Source organism: Psammomys obesus, unplaced genomic scaffold (assembly GCF_907164565.1).
Source record: "Psammomys obesus unplaced genomic scaffold, mPsaObe1.curated_primary_1811, whole genome shotgun sequence".
Lineage (NCBI taxonomy): Eukaryota > Metazoa > Chordata > Mammalia > Rodentia > Muridae > Psammomys > Psammomys obesus.
Genome location: NW_026596085.1, coordinates 11,520,645 through 11,541,576, shown reverse-complemented (window position 1 = coordinate 11,541,576; position 20,932 = coordinate 11,520,645). Strand labels below are relative to the sequence as shown.

General features: G+C 47.0%; 1 protein-coding gene across 4 annotated transcripts in view; it reads right to left on the bottom strand.

Moving 5' to 3' along the window:
• Positions 1-17,897, bottom strand: part of Brd1 (bromodomain containing 1) — a 44,443-nt gene extending 26,546 nt beyond the window's left edge. For 3 of the 4 annotated variants that reach the window (XM_055626943.1, XM_055626944.1, XM_055626945.1), the window contains exons 1-3: positions 16,524-17,897; positions 4,649-4,805; positions 26-157 (exon numbers count right to left, since the gene is read on the bottom strand). In XM_055626943.1, coding sequence (XP_055482918.1) covers positions 26-157; positions 4,649-4,805; positions 16,524-17,890 — 1,656 coding nt within the window. In that variant the 5' untranslated portion in view covers positions 17,891-17,897. Of the gene's footprint in view, positions 1-25; positions 158-1,320; positions 1,411-4,648; positions 4,806-16,523 lie in introns of those variants that run through there. The other variant, XM_055626946.1, reaches the window with a different exon arrangement.
• Positions 17,898-20,932: the final 3,035 nt, after the last annotated feature.

The following is a 20,932-nucleotide window of genomic DNA, read 5'->3' as shown; positions in this document are numbered from 1 at the left end:
AGGTGGCAGAACCCAAGGGCCTCACCTGCTCACGCTTGAGTTTCTCCCGCTTGCGCAGCAGCTCAATTAGCAGGCGTGCACGTTCTAGGTCATGTCGAAGCCGCTGCCAGTACTTGAGCTTCTCTTTGGCAGCTTTCATCTCTTCATCATTTTCTCTCTGAGAAGATTAAATGAAACTTCCCATCAGTCAAACCTAGATGTTCTTCCTGCCAGGGGTTTAACAAGCTCATACAACAGGTGAGACTAAAAGGATTACAGAACCTGTGACCTATTCTCTTTTAAGAGTCCTATGAATGTGCTGTGACAGAGGAACAGGAGGGTCCAGCAGGAGCATAGTGGCTTGATCTGCAGCAGCTGGGAATGCAGGGAGTACGAGAAAGGAGGTATACCAGTGTAAGACTGAGCTATCCTGACTGGCTGTGGAGTATCAATCACACGGGCCCAGTTCTGAGCTCAGCAGGTAAGGTGTAGGGATCACTTCTAACCCCTCAGAGACCAGCATGGGCACTGCAATCGCCAGACACCTGTCTTCTCAGGTGACAGAGCAGTATACCAGATAGCACATCTCCTAACCTAGTCAGCAGCCTGCACCAGCCCCTCTCTACCCAAGTCACCAAACTGAAGTATAGCACTGGAAAGCCAGGAGATTCAAGATAGTGGAAAGCAGCTGGCTCTACCTGGCCACAGGAAGGCCAGTCTTTGAGCTGCTCTAAGCAGGGTAAAGCCAAAACTACCCACAATCATCCTGAGGCCTAGCAGAGGCCCTCAAGGCCAAAAAGTATCCAAGGATACCCTTACTACCTCACAAAGGTAAGGGACAAGAGTCACTGCCACAGGGACAGCACACATCCCTCAAAAGCCATCAAGGAACTCCAAATAAGATCAGAGCCCCATCTACAAAGAATCAGGTTTTCCAGCCACTTTCCAGGTAAGTCATCATGCCACATACTCTCGGTATCTTCTTATTCAAGCAAGATCCTCAGAGCTCTGCTCCCCAACCCAGATCTCACTTTCATGCCATCCCTTACTTCCCCATTCTGCCACCCCAGAGTCTGTCCAAGGCCCCAGGTCCTCATCTAACACCACAGTGCTCATTAGCCAAAGCTAACCCCTACTCTCTGCTCTATGGAAAAGGTATGGGACTACCTCCTCAGAGTAACCCACATATCCGTCCCTACGACAAGGGGATAGAGAATGGCCTATCTAGAAGTCTGTCCTGCACTGCCAGAAGCACCACATCTGCCGCCACGAGTAAAGTGCTGCCGTCCAGCTGCAGAGTACAGACGTGAGTGAGATCCTTCTTTCTACAGACAGCTTTACCTGTCATGGCCCATCCTCAGAGGACACCACAGCAGGGACTCTGTAAACCAAGGTACCAGCACACTGGTCAAGGATGTAGGGTCTCAGGACAAAGTGTCACCGACCAAACTGTATGGACAGCCACTCTTCCTAGTATAAAAACGACAGCACAAGATGGGTGTGGCATCATCTGTCTTTATCCACACACTTCAGTGCCCACAGCAGTGCAGAACGCAGGGTATACCTGGTATTACTGAAAATTCTTACGCATCTAATTGGGGTTGATGACAATATCATCCACATAAATGCTAAGTCAGTAAATACATGGAAAGGTAAGTTCAGAAACCAAATCCTGCAAAGGGTGGCAGGTATACACCTTCAATTTCAACTCTTAGGAGGCAGAGACAGAGCTCTGTGAGTGCAAGGGCAGCCCCAGGTCAACTCTGTCTCAAAACAAAAAAGAATCCAAATACCCTAACAACATCCAGACAACTTTCTGCCCACTGGCTGCTAAGTAACCCTGGGAAGCAAAGGAGATCTCCAGATTACCAACAGGCCTGTGTGATCACACACTGTCAAAAAGAAACACATGTACTCCAATACTTCCATTCCCAACACACACTGGGATGAGGGAAGATGGCCAGACCCAACCCAACAAGGACCAGTTCAGCAGTCAGGCCAACTCCTCCCTTCCTTCCCCCCCCCCCCCCCCCCCCAGTACTTGGGGAACAGGTAAGTTCAACTGTGAAGCACACACCAGCTCGGCAGCAAGAGCTCCTGTATGCTACAATCATACAAGGGCAGCTAGGTGCAGCCACGTCAGACCCCAGACCTCCAGAATACTATGGGCAAAAGGGTAAAAGTAGAGGCCCAGAGAAGTCAGTGAGTCAGGGAAAGGGAAACAAGAATTTCAACGACTGGGAACCTGCACACAGCAAACCGTTTGATCACTTCTAAGGAGCCATACAAACCCAGCTCCTATCATAGCACCACCTCAGCAGATGGCACAAGACAATGTGCCTGCCTTTCTACCAGACTAGGGCCTACAGAGACCCAGTACACAGCTGGGACACCTCTCTAAGCACCACACTTACACACTGGGGTACAGCACCAACAACCTCAGTGATCTCCTGTCTCAAAACAGCTCCACCAAGTCCTGCTGTCCCTCAAGCCCATGCCTACAAGCTCAACCACAGCGGAGAAGAGGTTCCATAGCCCTTCTCCCAAAGCCAGGCTGAGCAGAGACAGCCAAAGCCAAAGGTAAATCAAATTCTATCATCCAGTATTCTAGTTTAAAAACTCGCCACGGGCTGAGATGCAGCCATGTGCTTGCTCTGATAGGAAGGCTCAGAGCTAAAAAAATTTAAAAAGCTACATCAAGCCTTACTGTCACTAGGACAATGTGGGTACAGTTTACAGCCTTCAGCTTCATGTCCTGCCTGAACCAACATAGCACAGCAGACCCCTCTGCTATGGGTCATGCCTTCTCCTTCTCTTTTTGGGAATTCTAGAATGCCCTAGGGCTTGCATCCTCACATTCTGTCTGCACCCTCTCTCCAATGGCCTCAATGCTCTCTGCAGAAAGGGATAGCTAAGAGCAGATGCTCTTCCTCAGAGCCCTGCCTCTTATAGGATGAGTCTTCATGAGTGCAGTACTGGACAGCTTTTCCAGAGGATGAGGTATGACCCTCCTAGTGGACTCTCCTTGCTGCCTATCTTTTTTTATTTTTCCCAAAGCTGAGGACCAAACCCAGGGCCTTAGCAAGTCCTCTACCACTGAGTTAAATCCCCCTTGCTACCTTGCCTTACTACCCTCTTTCCTTCCTAATGCTTCTTCTTCCCAGCTCCATCTCTAGGCAAGGCACCCACAAGGCCATTCAGCATCCTATGCCCTCCATTCTAAGCTCCTATGTACACAAAGGAGAAGAACAGAACAGCCAAATGCCCCAGCACTGCACTGATGGCATTCCATTCTTACTGACAATCTACCAAAGCATTCCTCCTCTGGCCCAAGGTCTGGAGTCTCCACTTTCTCTCCAGATCTTCTTTCCAACATTTCCTCCGTCACATAAGCAAAGACCAAAAGTATTGTTTCCACCAGTGCCCGGCATTGCCAAATACTTCCCACTTCATGACTGATATCCCTAAGACTCTCTTGCACTAAAACCTTCTTCTCTTCTGGTACCAGGACCAACAGGCACTCTGGGAACCCCCGATTGGGTTGTGCTCAGAGAGTTAAGGATGGTAGAAAGAATGGCAGCAGCTCACAACATGTGAGGAAAAGAACATGGCGGATTCGCTCAACAACCAAAACAGTCTCTACTGTGCAAAGCACCTCAAAGCCTGGTGATATGATGACACTCCTCAGATAGACTGCCTCACCAACCCCCATGTCTCTAAGAAGGAATGTATGCCCAGTGAATGCACAGTTAGCCGACAGAATGCAGCAGAGAAAAGCTGACACTGGGAAGACCCTGGATTTCCCACTCCACAGTCCAGCAGTTCTGAGATCCCAGAAGAGGGACACCTGGTCACTTGCAAATATGGGTGTCTAATCCACACAGTACCACTGCATAGCTGCACAGCCAGGGTGCAGGATGAGAGCCCTGAGCTCATTCCACAGCCGTGCCTATGACAACCATAGGGGCTCAACCAGGATTCTAGAAACTTAAGTTTCATTAAAATTGGTTGATATTTTATAGATGAAATGATTAGCATCTCCCACTGGGACCAGTAGAGTTCACCAGACATGTACTTTTGGGGCAATCTGCACAGGAACTGCATATGCGAGAGCCCACCAAAAACACCTCTTTCCTCTTTAAGACACCCTCTCCGAACAGTCTTATACTAGATGGCACCATAAACCCAAATTAACTGCTATAATGGACAGTTTAAATTTGTTCTTTTAAAAAGTCACTTCCTCAGCTCCTTTCCTCCTCCTTGCTATAGTCAATACTAAAACAACCATTAGAACAAGGCCTAATAAATTACTCCTTGTGCAGGACACTCCCAAGGCCCAGCACAAAGTTCCCACCCATAAGATCTAGGCTGTCATCAGGCCTCCCAGTCTTGATTATCCACGTGCCAAAGTTGAACTAGCTTCTCTGCTCATTCCCTTCTTCCCCTGGAACTGGCTGAGAACTGGGTACAGAGCAGACACTCGTCAGATAAGGAAGGAAGCACAACTCAACACTGAAGTCACAGCAGACCTTGAAGATACATCAGCCACCTGCATAATCTGCAGCTCAAGGCCCAGGGGTCAGCACCACATCCAGCCTGAGGGGGCAGTGTCTGATCAGTGTGTTTGGAGACGAGTGACACTGAAGGCAGATGAGGTGTGTGCACATACCTGCTGCGTGTTTCTCTGGGACTGCAGGCTGGACTGGAGCCGCCGCAGCAGGGGAGCACCATTCCTAGACAGCCTTTTGAGTAACCAGTAGCTGTGGGCTCGCTCCACAAACTGCTTCTTCCGCTGAATGGCCACCTGATTCGCAATCCTATTTAATCTAAAACATGGAAAAACTGAGAGTTTAGCTTTGAAAAAGCATATTAAAAAGTGTTTGCATTTAGAAAACTAGACAAGACAATGTTACCTTCAATAACCCGGCAGTTCTCTCCCAGAGCCGTGACATACTGTCCCTGGTACTATGAAAACAACTCATAACCTTCAGCTAGCTAAAGATTTCCATCCACCAAAACAGTCATCAGGTTAAATAAGAAACAGAGCTGAAGAAGACTTTAAACACTTTTGATACTCTGTGCCATGTCTTATCTAGACACACACACACACACACACACACATGTTGATCACTGTCAGCTGAGATGCTGGTGGCTGGACTCTGAGGTCACAGCTTGCTCTCACAGGTGGCACCACTTGCCCTGATCCCACTCAACCTGAAGAGAGAACAACCCAAAGCAGAACAGCCTACCAGCTTAGCTCAGGCTGGAAATACAGTCTACTCTTAATAAATGAGAATCATCTTCTGAGAAACTTCATCCTTTGGGGGACTAGAAATGCAAAGCTACAAAAGCCTCTGCAGAAGAGAGGCTTAAAACCCTCAAAAGCCTTTGAAAGCTGGCCAGAGAACTTCTCCGTTCCTTTTCACCATGGCTACCAAAGAAGAGCTCAGTGTGCCTCACAGACACTAAAAACAAACTCCACAAAATCCCACAATTTCAGCAGAACAGAGCTACAAAAGGTATTCCGTCACTGAACACCACACATCAAAATTTCTGAACAGACATTAATTTAAAATTAAAATTTTCCAACTTCACTTTTTTTTTTTCAAGAATGCAAACCTAAATTTTACAGAACAATGAAAACCTACCAGTACCAGGTAGAAAGCCCAGATCTGCCAAGGCTGGCTCACTCTTGAGAATGCTGCAAGCCTTGAGGCTGCCAGCCTCCTGCCTGAGCTCTGCTAAGATGATGCATTGCCTTCTGTGGCTCTGCATGTGGGTGGGTCAGACACCAAAGGCATGCCACATACCTCCAGTGACAAACCCACCAAAAGACACTCAGATGGAGGCAGGAAAGCAGACTGCAACAGAAGGCAATCGAGAGACACCTGATAAACCAAAGTCCCACAAGAAACTGTCCATAGGTCAGATGTGGCCACTTCATTAGCTGCTATTTTGAGTATAGCTTTTGTTTTCAGCACTTCTAACTGAAGCAGGTATCTGTATAGTAAATTATACATTTCAACAATATGTACAGCTAAGAGGGCTTTAAAATGCAAACAGATGTTTAACACTACACTTACTAGTTATTTCAATGACCAAATGAGACAGAACAGATACAAGATTTTGTTTGTTTTGTTTTGTTTTGTTTTGTTTTCCAGACAGGGTTTCTATGTGTAACAGAGCTCTGGCTGTCCTGGAACTTTGTAGACTAGGCTAGCCTGGAACTCAGATCTGCCTGCCTCTGCCTCCTAGGTGCTGGGATTAAAGGTGTATGAAACCCACACCCAGTCAGATACAAGATTATTTTTTTCCCCCAGACAGGGTTTCTCTATGTAGTATAGCAGTGGCTGGCTGTCCTAAACCCACTTTGTAGACGAGGCTACAAAGATCTGCCTGCCTCTGCCTCCCCAGTGCTGGGATAAAAGGCATGAGCTACCACTGCCCAGTGATACAACATTTTTTAACAATTGAAAAATCCAAAGAAATGATGGTTAGCAGTTTGCTTTAATCAAGATTCCAATCTCATTAAAAAAAAAAAAAAAAAAAAAGTGACCCCTTCTCCAGTGTAAGAACTTGGGAAAATGTAAACGTCTCGCAAGCTATAAACAAACTTACATTAAAAATACATTTAAAATGTGTCCTACAGATATGTTTCCAAACACTACGTACAGAGCCCGACTCACCTCTTGGTGAGCAATTGCATGCCTTGGAGAAAGATGGACAACAGGACAACAGGACCCATACTGTAAGTAAGTCCCCATAAGCAGACCAGCCAAAGGCAAGCATGGCCACCAGTTTACCCCATACTCACTAAATCCTCAGGCCAGCTGCCAATTCAGAGAAAGCACAAGGGAGAGCCGGCCAGACCACAGCACTGACAGGCACTGCACACAGGAACCTAGAAGTAGTCCTGACCAAAATGGGCCTCTAGAAGGAAGCAGAGGTGCTGCTCTAGTCTGGATATAGCTTGTCCCAGGTCCCTGGTGTGACAACTGGCATGAAAGGCTAGCCACTCCCTGTGCTCCAGCTTCCTATTTCACCACATCATTTCTACTTCCCACACATACCCCTGCCATGATGACACTGCTCTGACATGATTCCACCAGAGAATATATAAACTGATGCGATGTCCAACTCTGTGCTTTCAGCTCCCCAAATTGTGAACTCAAAATATTTTTCTTTATAAAGTGCCCAGCCATGTCTATTTAATTTTTATAACCAAAAACTGATACAGGTCAAAAGCACAAGTAAGCCAGGGTTATCTAGAGGAAAAGTCCAAGCAAGCTAAGTCGGAGTATCGAATCCCTGGCGAGGGAAAGGGACCATGTAGGGGCTGCAAGAAGCGCAGTCTCATCCAACACAAACCATGGCTATTATTCCACTGTAACTTATTAACCACATATCTGTTCTGTGAATTTGAGGATATTCTACTTAAATTTTTTTAGCGCTGGCAAGAATACACTCAAGAGTTTCTCAAGCCTTCCTAAATGCAGTTAATAAGAAAAAAAAAAAAAAAAAAGCAAGAGAAAACTTAACCGGAACATTCTGCTGAAAAGTCTGAAGAGATGTTTACTAAGTGAGGATGGCAAGTGACTCACAGTCAGGTCAGTCTAACCTTTGGAGGCCTAGGATCTGCCCACTTTTAGCTAGAAAAATTCTAGGTCTAAAGCTGAAGTCAGCTGATTACAGACAGCTTGTGACTTCTTACACACACTGCTACAACACAGCTGCTTTTAGACAGTCTACTTATAGATATGGCCAGGATTTCTAGTACCTCAGTCAATAAAAACAAAACCCAAGAGAAAGTAGGGCATGGCAGCACAAACCCATCAAGAGTCTAAGGCAGAAGGATGGGGAGCTCAAGGCCACCTAGACTACATACAGAGACTGTCTCAAAAGTAAAACTAAAGAACAGCAAGAAAAATAAGACTAAATCCATCTCATTCTAACACTAATATTCATCCATGGAAATAATAACTAGTCTTTCTAGAACTACAGTGATTCAGATATACATTAAGTATCATTTATTGTTAAGAATTCTCAAGAAGCCAGGCATAATAGCACACACCTCTAGTTCTATCACTAAGGAAGCAAAGGCAGGTGGATCTCTCTGAGTTGGAGGCAAGCCTGGTCTACGTAGTAAGTTCCAGACCAGCAATGGCCACACAGTGAGACTGCTTAAAAACAAACAAAAAACCTTACATAAATAGCATAGTACACTGTACAGCATCAGCATTAATGCCCGGCTGGGCAGCTCAACAGGCAGGCCCTATCTGAGCTTGGGTAAAGAAGCTGAAAGATCAGAAAAGCCCACCCAAAGCATCATTTTCACAGACATTATCCACAAAAATATTCTAATATCTATAGTAAGTCAATGTAAAAACAAAAATCCCACAGCCTTGCAAAGTCACAAAATGGTAATTTTAATTCTGTAGACCAGGCTAACCTTGAACTCACAGAAATTCTCCTGCCTCTGCCTCCCAAGTTCTGGGATTAAAGGTGTGTACCACCACTGCCCAGGACTGCAGGGTCATGGAGTCACATGGTTGTGACTTGTTTCTAAAAGAGGGAGGTACAGGGGAGGACTGGCCAGACACAAGAACTTTTGAAGGAACAAATGGGTTCTCTATACTTTTTAAAGCTTTTTTCTTTCTCACTTTTTTCTTTTTTTCTGTAAATCAGAGTGATCACTAAAAATGAGAAAGCAGGCCTTGCCAGGATGAGAGCCACAATGACTAGTGCGCAATGACCCAGTGTAAGTAGGAACATGCAAAGAGACACATATGTGAACCCCACTGTCAGGGGGTCAGGGTGACAGCACCAGGCAAGAGGAGAGCCTGCCCACCTACAGCCACGCACACTGTAAGCAAATGTGTGGACATACATCACACCCAAATACTATCAAAACAGCTCCTGCAGAGGTTTGATGCCACATGGCCCCTCAAGGAACGGCCACCTCTGCACTAGATTCTTGAGCTTCAGCTAGGGATATGCAGGGCCAAAGTGATGGCAGCAAACACCACACAGGTGGAAGAGGAAAGCTGCAGGAAGTTTCACTAAATAATCCACTTCAGAGGTGTGTGTACAGTAACACAACTATCCATCCCAGATTTACGTGAATGCTGTTGTAAGAATGAGAATGGGGCCAGGGACTGCAGCACTCCAAAGGTCCTGCTACTTGATAATTCAGACAGTCTGAGAAGTAAGAAAATGACATCACCACTGTGTGTGTGCACAGGTCGTCTCTGCAGATGGCCTACACAGTCATCTCTAAAGACAAATTTTAGAAACCAGCCTCCTTTTTTACCTACACATCTCCTACACATCCTAAATCCTTATAATGAACTCTTCATGTTCAGGACAGTTCTGTGGTCAGGCTGGCAAGTGTCTCTCACTTTACAGTATCAATGAGTAGAATCATTAAGCTATAAAAAAAAAAAAAAAAAAAAAGAAGTGCATTTTAAAACCGTGCTTTTTTGCCTCCAACGAATCAAAAGCCTAGAATTTACCGCTAGGCATATAGCATACACACACCCTCTGGTCAACAGATGGCCACGTGAGGCCTGGCACTGTGAAAGCTGGATGGTGGTGACAACACACCTTTCATCCTAGTATTCAGGAGACAGAGGTAGTTCAAGGCCAGCCTGGTCCATAGAGTGAGCTCCAGGGCAGCCAGAAACCCTGTCTGGAGTTTGGTTAGTTAGTCACAGAGAGACAGACAGATGGGAAGCTGGGCTTCCTCACTGGCTACCTATAAGAGGATATTCACTACAGGAAATGACCAGGGGCCAAGATCTCAGAGGCGACAAAGGTGACAAATCAACTGTGGCAGAGACCAATTTTATTACAAATGCTACATATGGCTGACCACTCATATCGCATAAAGTAGTGAGAAATGGCTCCTCTCAGAAACTCCAGGCCTATGTGGCAGGTGACTTCCCAGCCTACTCAGGTAACTGACAGACCAGCACAGAGATAGAAGAATGGAAGCACTGTGGAGAAGAAACACAGAAGGGGACCTGAGGATGAACACTTACATGAAACATCAGAGAAAGACTGACTGAGCAGATACAACCCTCAATATGGATGTGTTCTGAAGTCTTGACAAAGATGTCATACTAGACACCAGGAAACACTACCCTCAGAAACAACGAAGTAAAAAGACCTTACAACAGCAAGGTATGGCTGCATGTGCCTTTAATCCCAACAGTTGAGAGGCAGAAGTAGATCTCTGTGAGTGCTAGGCTAGCCTGGTCAACACAGACTTGTCTCAAGCAAACAAACAAAAAGACCAGTAACACTCTACACCAGTGGTTCTCAGTCTGTGGGTCATGACCCTTTTGGCAAACCTCCATCTCCAAAAATATTTACAATTTGTAACAGTAGCAAAACTACAGTTATCATGTAGCAACAAAAAAATAACTTTATGGCTGGGGTCACCACAACATGAGGATCTGTATTAGAGTCACAGCATTAGGAAGGTTGAGAATCACTGCTCTAGACAACCACAGGATGAAGACTTACTCCATATTCAGGCAGTAACCAGTGAGCCACAAGGAAATCCAGACAAACTAAAAAAAAAAAAAAAAAAAGATATTCTTCCAGGTATCACAGAAGACAAAAACTAAAAACATCCAAACCCAGAAAGGCTGAAGAGATTCAACAGATACAGGAGCTGGAATGGCTTCAGTGCACTATGACCTGCTGGTAGTGACTGGCCTGCCTGCCTACCTCCAGGCCCTCTGGCCCTTTCCCTTCCATTTGGCCCAATGCTCCATCAGCTCAGAACAAAGCAGGTATCAGAATGGTCTTCCTATGACTCACAGGGCCTGAGTACTGTGTAAGACAAGCTGGGTTAGGGGAGTAGCACTGGAGTTACAGGGTATGAAGTAACAGCCAGGCATCTCGATCGCCTCTAAAGGTGGGCGTGTTCAGGACTGAAGACATGTTGGTGTCCTCCCCTATTGCAAAGGCCTAACTTAGAACCTGTCCTAAGGGCACCTGACCATGAAAGGGCATGTGTAAGCCTCTCCTACAACCCAGGTATAAGGATGTACACAGTTCACAGTAGAACACTAGCAACAAGTAACTGGGTGATCTTATGGGATCATTTTTGTTCCTTTTATTTTTAGGTTTTGAAAACTTATCACCAAAAAAAATGACAACAGTCAAACTTGGGTGTTCTGCTGACCTCAGAGTCCAGGGGAAGAGACTCTGGGCAGCTCTGGCACCAAGTCCATCCCACTGTTAGCTTCAAGTGGTCTCACACTTGGCAGCTGGTGAGACCAAAGGAACAACCTACCCCCAGCAATAAACTTCTAAAGTATCTACTTCTACCTGTGCCTGAGTAACTGTGATGAAAATTAAGAGGAGGAAATGAGCCATAGTGGGGATGCCCCTCTGCTGAGTGCCTAGGCACAAAAGACCCAAGCCCACTAGGTAAGGTGTCCAGATGGTAGGAACGCTCTGTAAAATGGGTGGTCTGTATACACTGATGATGACACAGCTTTGCAAGGGGCTGTAACACACTAGAAGGCATGCTACTACAATGAGTACAAAGACCGCTGATCTCCAGACGATTCAGCTCTTTTCCACTTGCCAGTTATCAGGGTGGGCTCCGTGCCTTCCACACCACAGTATGTCATTTGCACTTTTCAGTTGGTTGTTTTAATGCTTCTTCCCCAGTATCACTACTGTAGATGTATCTGTCTGCTTCCAAGGCCCCCACAGAGCAGTAAACCCCTACACTGCTCTCAGAACACATAGGGCAGGGCTTCCACTTGGGAGGAATAGAGCCAACCTGTGGCAGATGGAAATGTTTATCAACTACAGATGCTTTTGATAGGACGGGGCTACATGCTGATAACCTCACACAACCAGTCAAAAGCTCATCTGCTGCATCTATCCTACCGAACAGCCTAGTTAAACAACACAGCTCCCCACCACGTACTCGCTGTCATCCTCTCTGTGCAGCTCACTGGAAGCTGTGGTTCACATCAGTGCACTGCCCAGCATCTCTGGGGGCTAGGATCCATACTGCTAGCCCAGAAAGAGAGAGCAAAATTATTATTATTATTTTTTTTTACTGAATGCATAGTATTTCTGCATGCACTGTTTTTCAAAACTGGTAACTCAGTCAGGTATGCTGCTACACACCTTTTATCCCAATGCTCAGAAGACAGAGGCGTGTGGATCTCTGTGAGAATGAGGCTAGCCTGGTCAATATAGGAAGTTCCAGGTCAACCAAGGTTACATAGTAAGACCCTGTCTCAAAAGTGTTTTAAATAAATAAATTGGTTATGGTGGTACACACCTTCAATTCCAATACTTGTAAGGCAGAGATAGATGGATCTCTGATACACAGAGTGAGTCCTATTACAGCTAGGACTACACAGAGAGCCTGTCTCTGAAACTCAAAATAAATAAACAACTAAATAAATAAAACTATGCCATTAACAAAGAAAGAAAAAAGAAAAAAAACAAAAAAGCTGATAAATCCAACCATAAGTCAGGGACTAGCTCCACAGTTATAACTGCCAGAAGCACGGAGGAGGGAAAATATACAAAAGCCAGAATTCAATACTATACTCAAAAGCAAGACCTACTCTACCCAATGAAGTACAATATGTTCACACTCCATTTGGTCTTTTTCCCAAAGCCAGTTCAAGGACTGCCACCAAGTAGAAGGAGCCTCAGTCTCACTGCTGACCCAGTAACAGCTCACCACTTAGACATCTGTACTGAATAAGCTGCACACCAATTATCCAAATGGCTAGAGGCTCTAAGTCCAAATCCAGATCTAGGCAGACAACAGCTATGCACTCACTAGCAGTCGGTCTTCTGGAGATAAAAAGCATGGCCCCATATAGCCAGGGCAGAAAAAGTTACCAGGCTGGATACTTAAGGGGACTTGTAGCTTGGGACTCAAAAGGAACGAAGAAACTCCACCCTTTCCTGCTCTTTCTCTTCTATCCTCTGGCAAACAGAATGAGGTGGATGAGCAAGGTAACAACAATCTGCATCAGAAGAGCACAGAAAAGAACTACTCTGAACACACAGATAGATACTGTTTTTCTCAGAAAAAAAAAAAAAAAAAAACTGGCAGTGCACACCTTTGGAAGGCAGAAGCAGATGGATCTCTGAGTTAAAGGCCAACCTGGCCTACAGAGTGTGAGCACCAGGACAGCCAGGACTACAAAGAGAAACCCTTTTCCTCTTGGAGACAGGGTCTCTCTATGTAGCCCTGGGTGTCCTGGAGCTCACCATGTAGACAGGATGGCCTTGAACTCTGAACAGAGAGCCTCCTGCCTCTGCTTCCCAAAGGCTGGGATTAAAAGTAGGTGCCACCACACCCAGCAATGCCAGCCCTCAGTCTACTGGCATTACAGCCGGTGGCAGGGGTGTGTCCAATCAGAGGTTCACAGAAAGTTCCTAAGCAGGCAGACAAAGATTTGCATTCTTCACAGTTCATGGCTTAGATAAATAAAAAGCATTCTTTATGGTTTACAAATGTTAAATAATAAAAACATAAATACAAGGGATACGCTTTTTTAAAGTTCTCCTTAAACAACTGTTTGAATAGGCCCTTGTCCCTCCCTCGTCCAGTGAGACCTGCCTGCTCCTGAACTAGCCTAGAATGTCACAACATGACAGACACTCTAGTTGGCACTCAACTTTGAGCAGCAGCCTCAGCCTCCAACTACAGCCCACACTATGCACAGGCTCTGCCCTTCACACCCTGCCAGGCAGGTCCAGTCCCATGTAACCAGCAGACTGAGGGGCATGGGAGCTTGTCCAGGGACACAGTAGCCAAAAATATCAAAATACCCTGGAGACTGGGTCAATACAGTTCAACAATACAAGCACCTAGTTTAGGTACACCTTTTACCTCTATTCAAAGCTGACTTGTTTGTTCCAAAATTAAGTAAAGAAAAAAGGGGGGGGGGGGCTGGAGAGATGGCTCAGTGGTTAAGAGCACTGTCTGCTCTTCCAAAGGTCATGAGTTCAATTCCCAGCAACCACATGGTGGCTCACAACCATCTATAATGTGAACTGATTCCCTCTTCTGGCAGGTGTAAATGCAGATAGAACACTCGTATACATAAAAAAAAACAAATAAAATAAAATATGTTTAAAAAAAAAAAAAGAAAAAGAAAAAGAAAAAAGGGGGACTGGAGAGATGGCTCTCTGGTCAAAAGCACTTGTTTCTCTTGCAAAGGACCTGGGTTCAATTCCCAGCAACTCACTGGTAACTCACCAAAAACCATCCATAACTCTAGTTCTAGGGGATCTGAAGCCCTCTTCTGACAGAAGAAATCTGCCATACACACAGTGCACATCCATACATGACATACACACAAGCAAAACATTCATACACATAAAATGAATAAATCTTTTAAAAGCAGCAGCAGCCAAACATTGTGTCTTACACCTGTAATTTCATTGTTCAAGAGGTTGAAGCTGTGAGTTTGAGACCTGCCCATGCTAAATAGTGAGATCTCGTCTCAAAACAAAACAAGGCAAGACAGGACAGGTCAGTAGGCACTTGACAGGCTGAAGCAAGAGATGCAAAAGCCTGAGGCTGACCAGGCATGTTCAGTAAGTCCCAGGTGGTCTCAGCCTACAGATAAAACCTTGTCTGGGAGAGAAGAACAGGAGCCAGGCTGCACTTATCTGCTGAGCTCTACACCAGACCTGAAATTCCTAAGTCTGAAGCTTCAAGATCTTTCCTCAATAGGTCTGACCACGGAAAGCCAAGGAGCCTTTGTTCTCACCTGCAGATCCTCCTTCCAGCAGTCCCACCCACCTGGCAGCTCTCGTTCCAAAACCTGAACATCAGGAACCACAGGACAAGACAGAGGATCGCACCCACCACCTGGAACAGGTGATATTTGGCGCTGGCCAGAGGAGCAATGATAGACTATTTCACTTCCTTCAGTTTTGGTAAAGCTGAAATTCATGGCTCTTGAGAGAAGTCCTTCATATAACCCTATCCTTTCTGCCTCTACAGAAACCCCAATTAAGACATCTTTTAAGTCAGGCTGAAAATTCTACAGGCATGTTGATTCTGACAGGAGTCTTCTCTGAACAAGGGGCTATGAGCTCTCTACTTTTGATTCACTGACCATAAGTAGTAGCGAACAGCATTTACCCAATTTAATCTCTGCTAATACAAAGGCAGTCAGTGCTAGCTCTTTTTAGGTTAAAACTGTTTGTGCTCCCAGCTCTGCCTGTAAGCTCACAATAATGTCCAACTCCACTCTATAATCACAACATGCTAATAAGAATGAGTAACTTCTTCAAAGCAGACATTCCTAAGAAAATCACACACAGAAAACAAACAAAAACACCTAATATTCACTGTATTAAAGGCAGCTTCTGAGTCGGGCGGTAGTGGTACACACTTTAATCCTAGCACTCAGAAGGCAGGAGAGCCTGGTCTACAGAGTTCCAGAACAGCCAAGGCTATCCAGAGAGAACCTGTCTCATTTAAAAAAAAAAAAAAAAAAAAAAAAAAAAAGCTGTAATCCATTGTCCACTTGTTGGCTCAGTGAGTATTTTTACAAAGCAGTTCCCTGTTAACAATGTCCCATGCGAGCTGCTTAAGGACAGCTGTCTGCCTCACCAGAACCTCATCACCTTGGGCTTTACGTGCAGACAAGACTAAAAGCCCACACCCTTCACAAAAAAAAAAATGACTTCAAGGCTCAAAAAAGAGCTCAAATGGGTACAAAAGGAGTGGGTAAGAGAAAAGGAGTACTTCTTTGGCATCTACAGGCTATGAAGTGAAAGAAAACTTTTGAAATAATTGAACAAAAAAGGCACTGAAGACACAAGGATTGAGGGCAGACCAGGGAAGATGAAGGGGATTTGAAGCAGTCCCTAAACTGCATGGAAGAGCACAGCAGGACAGCTCCTATCACCAGCAACACAAACTGTGGGCCTTAGCACAGCAGTCCTGCAGATCAAGCAACATTTGCATTACAGAAGACATCAGCAAAAGAAGAAAAAGTCAGGTGGTGGTGAGCACCCTTTATAGCACCTGGAAGACAGAGGCAGAAATTCCCTGAGTTCAAGGCAAGCAAGAAGACCACCAACTTCCTGCTGACAGTAGCTCCCATCTCTAACCTCATATCAGTGGTCACCTTCTGAGGGTGGTGGTTCACGTTTCCAGACAGATGTTTTTCTGCAAAGGTCCTAGGGAGTTTAACTGCATTTGAGATGGAAACAAAACTTGGGATGGTATGAAATCCAGAAACCCGAGGCTGAATGAATACATGTGTGGTGTGGCTGTGGTTCCCACAACCATGCCTTCCTTATACTCAAGGCCAACCAGTGACAAAGAACTGTAAGTTATCCCAACCTATAACTTCATGTACATTTATGCCTTACTGGACAGTAGCAAATGAATGAAAGAGAACCAAAGCTTAGGACACAGACTATCAAGAGGTACAACAGACATGTGGTAGGACTTCCTTGCAGGCCCTTGATTTGTGTCTTCCACTCCAGGACCATCTGAGCCAAAGCTCAGATGCACTTACCTCTGAGGGGGAATATACGGAGCACACACGGTCGGGAGGACCGCACAGGGCTCAGCCAGTGTTTTCTTAGCCTTTTTTGCTTTTTTCCTGACCTTGGACGTAGACCTGACCGTTTTGACTGAGCTTTCTTTTCGACAGACACCATTTTTCATCTCAACATCTCCATAAATGTTCAGAGGCCTCCGGGTACAGCCTGGAGGTGTGTGGACATCACAGTAAGCAGTCTTTCTGACAGAGAACGTGGTGCTGCCTCCAGTCAGCTCCTTCACAGGCTCCATCTTCATGTACAGGCCAGCCTTCTGGGCACATGTCACATGGAATGCTGTGTAGCAATTTGCTTTGTGGCACTGAATGCAGGCACCCACGCCTTTCTGCTTACAGAGGTAGCATGTCAGTTTCCACCGGGCAGGAGGTATGTTCCTCACACCATCGATGGGCTCAATGAATACCGTGTTGGCAAAGCCAACCTCTGGGATCCACAGGGCACATACCACATGGCCCCAGCGGTCATCATCTGTCTTTTTGAAGGCACCACCCTTATTCGGGCACAGCACGCAATCTGCAGGGCGGGCCCGAGACTGAAGGCAGTGGCGGCAAAGCCACTGGCCCTCGGGGATATAGGGCACCCCATAGCACTCCTGGTGCACAGCTAGGTTGCACATGTCACAAAAGAGTATAACATTGCTGTTCTGACACTCCCCGTCCATGCAGATGCAGCAAACGGCATCCTCGTCAATCAAGGACTGCTGCTCACCCTGCTTCTGGTTCTCACAATAAGACTCCTTCTCAAAGCGATCCATCAGAAACTCAAACATGTTCTGGGATACAGCAGAGACACAGTCGCCCTTCCGCTTCTCATTGATGATCTCTAGCCAGGCATAATCTTCCTCGTCCATGTCATACTCCACCTCATTGTCCAGCTCCTCGGCTGACTTCTCAATGAACTTGTAGTACACAGGGGGCCGCCTGGGTGCAGATGGGGGACTGTACTCCACAATCCGCACCTTGGGCTCAGGAAGGGCATTGGCTGAAGCCGGTGTGCCATGGGTGCTGGGGAGGACTTCATTTTTCTTTTTGACTCTGTTGTTTTTGTGACGCTTAGTTCTTAAGCAAACAGGCGGCCTCTCACTATTTTCTTTATTACTGTTGCATTCGCTCATTTCTTGAGCAGTGAGGTCATCTTCTAGTATGATCTCCAAGGGATCAAAAATACTGATCCGATGCAAGCGCCCTTCAATTTCTATCTCCACCATCCTTTGAGCTTGTGCGTATGTCAGCGTTTCTCGAGTGGGGGAGTGTTTAATACTGCACGGGGAAGAAGGATGCCTCGCTGCAGAGCCTCGATGACATCGTCCTTTCCTCCTCATTTGGCAATGATTACCTAAAACAAAGTCAAAGAAAAAGTTAATTCCATGCCGGGTGACAGAGAACTTCAGAAAACCACAAAATATGCTTGGGTAGCACTAATAAATCAACTCAACACCCCACAAATGAAGCTCAGCATTGGAATACCTCGAAGACTTCCAAACAACAACTAGGACTCATGATCACATTTCAACAAGCCTCCAACAGTACCCCTCCCTCACCACAACCGAATAAAGGTTCTGATACGCAAGGAGGCAGCAGGAAGCAGCTGCCCTCAGAGTTCCTATTGAACAGCTAGGGCACAGGCACACAGCACTCACAAGTGACCTTTTTAGACCAAGCCAAAAGTAACCTACAAAACAGCAACATACCCTCCAGAGTTGAGACCCGGGCCTCTCATCTACAAGTATAGATTGTTTTTCAGAAAGACTTCACAACACACAGAGATTATGGCCTGTGGCCACTAAGCAGCCCTGCTCAGTGGCCACTGAGTCTTAACATCCCCTTAGGTCTCCTTTCTCTTTCCCACTACTGCCCAGCAGGGTACTCCTGTGAATTTTGCTGCTGGGGACCATGAACACATCAGACACACTACTTAGAAGAGAACCCTGAGCCGGGCTGTGGGATATCTTTGACCCAAGAGCCCAATGTAGCTTTCACAAAAGCCTTAGCAGTGGCCACCCTGGAAACTCCCACAGGCAGCATCAGCCTTTCCTTGTCACTCAGGCCAGGTCCTGGCCATGTGCTGGGACACATACTCTTCAGGTAAGCCTAATTGTGGGCATGATGTCAAAGGGCATCTGATGCACTTGAAAATGCTCAGCTCTTGCTCCACTGAAAGGATGGGTTCCCTCTAACCACCAATAGCTTGCATTCCCTCCACCCCAACAAATGAGAGTCTTTATCACTGGTTCACATGCATGAAAACATCAATGTAGAGATTTACTCCCTTCCAGTGTGGACAAAACCAGGGAGCTAACAGCCTCCACTCACACTCACTGCAGTTTACTTTAGTTTTCCCTGATGTGACATGGTGTCTGTGTATCTTATGAGCAAACATGCCCACTCTGGACAACCACCAATCAAGCAGGACAAACACACAGAGCAACAAGGACAAGGACCACTCAAACACCTCTTCTGGAAAAGGCCTCAAAGAGCAGACTTCATACTTAAGTCCAAAAATGAAATCTCTGCAAATCTTATATGCATTTTTAAAGACAGACCTCACAGGTTGCAGAAACCAACATTTTATAGATACTGTCTATGAACAAGGACATAAAGACCCCAATGCACCTGTATCTGAGGGGCCTCCAGGTGCCTACTCAACCCTGAGTTCTCCGGGGAGCTGTCCACAAAGCCACCTTAGCCAGCCCTAAGCCTCTAGCAGCAGCCCTTAGGTGAGGTGGGTGCACATCCAGGTGTCAGCACCGTCTTCTGCACAGTGAACCATGATGCACCCACGGACTCTTCACAGATCACTACTGAGGCAGGGCAGAAGCAACAGCTCCCAGATTAAAAGACAAACATGTAATTTTCTCCTCTGCAGTAAAGCACTGTAACCAGCCTGTCAAACCCCACATTCTTCTAGTGAGCACTGAAGGTCTTCAAACCACTTTTCTACAAGAACTGAACCTAATACTTAATGGCCACAGCCGCTCTGTAATTTGAAAATGTAATTGTGACCCGGGGAAAGAGAGCATTTAGCAGCACTGCCCAGCACAGAGTGACTGACAATCTCAGCGGCTTCCGTGTTTTCCTATACCCAGCACTTTGACCCTCCGGTTCTATGCAGAAACAAGCATTTCCATCGGCAAAGGCAAAAAGCATGCTTCTCCAGAAATAACTGTGCTAAACACATCCTAAAAAGCTTTGCTGGCAAAAAGAGGGGAAAACTCTATGCTCCAAGTCGGCCCAGTTCATTTCCTGCCTGGTTTGCAGGCAAGCCATTTAAACACCTCCAGCCGCTTCTACCCTTCTCTATAAAAGCACACAGGAAAGAGACACACCTCTAAGGGTGGTGTGACTATCCAAGGAGGTGAACACAGACTCAGGACAGTGCTAGCCCCGGCAGGCAGTAAAACAGTAACTAAATAACCAAGTTCTGTAACTCTATGTTACCAGATGACAGAAACTCTAAAACAGTCGCAGCTGGGTGAAGGGAATGTCCTCCAAAAAGGGGGCGGTTTCCTAGGTGTGTGTAAGCGTGTCCCAACTGCAGTGCACGGAAGAGGAGCTGTGTTTTTCTGCAAATTATGCACAGGAAAGTTGCTTCTCTCCTAAAGGCCCAAGAAAGCCGCGCACGCGCGTTCGGTTTCTCAGCGTTTCCTGCACACATCCACGGAGTTTGGCGGAGCTGCAGGCTTGCTCCGGAGATAGCAGGCCGCGCACGACTTAGGAAATCTTCCGAGCCCGTCCCTCTTCAAGGGAGTTTCCTGTCTTGGCAAAATAGATCGGACCTATCTGTTACATAATGCGACCAGCTCCGCACCGCCAAAGCTACGCCGGGAGACCCCAGGCCTTCCGCCTCCTCCGCTGTCCGATGCCCGGCCCCGCGGTTGGCCCAGCCGCGCAGACAGCCCGGAGCCCGCCCGGCCCGGCGGCTTCTCCGCCTCCCGAGCCGTGCCGCCGGCTTCATTCTCTTGGCCGCGCCTCCCGCGCCGCGGCGGCCTCCTTCTACTCCTCTGTCTCCCCGACCCCGCCGCGGCCTCCGTGTCCCTCTCTGCCCCCACCCGGCTGCGGCCTCCGCCTCCGCGATCCCGCCGCCGCCTCGCCTCCCGAACCCGGCCTCCTGGGCAAGCCGCCGGCCCGGATCTCGGCGTCCCCGGCCGCGCCGGCTCACGGCGGCACACGCAGGCACCGGCCCGCTCCGCTGCTCCGGGCCCCGCGCCCGCCAGGCCTCACGGCCTCCCGGCCTCGCCACCCCGACTCTCCGGCCTCCCCGCCCGCGGACAATGCGGAGCCGCCGCCGCTGCCAAACATGGCGCCCGCACCTCCGCCCCGGCCGGCGAGGCGGGCGGCGAACGGCGACCGCCGGACACTCACCT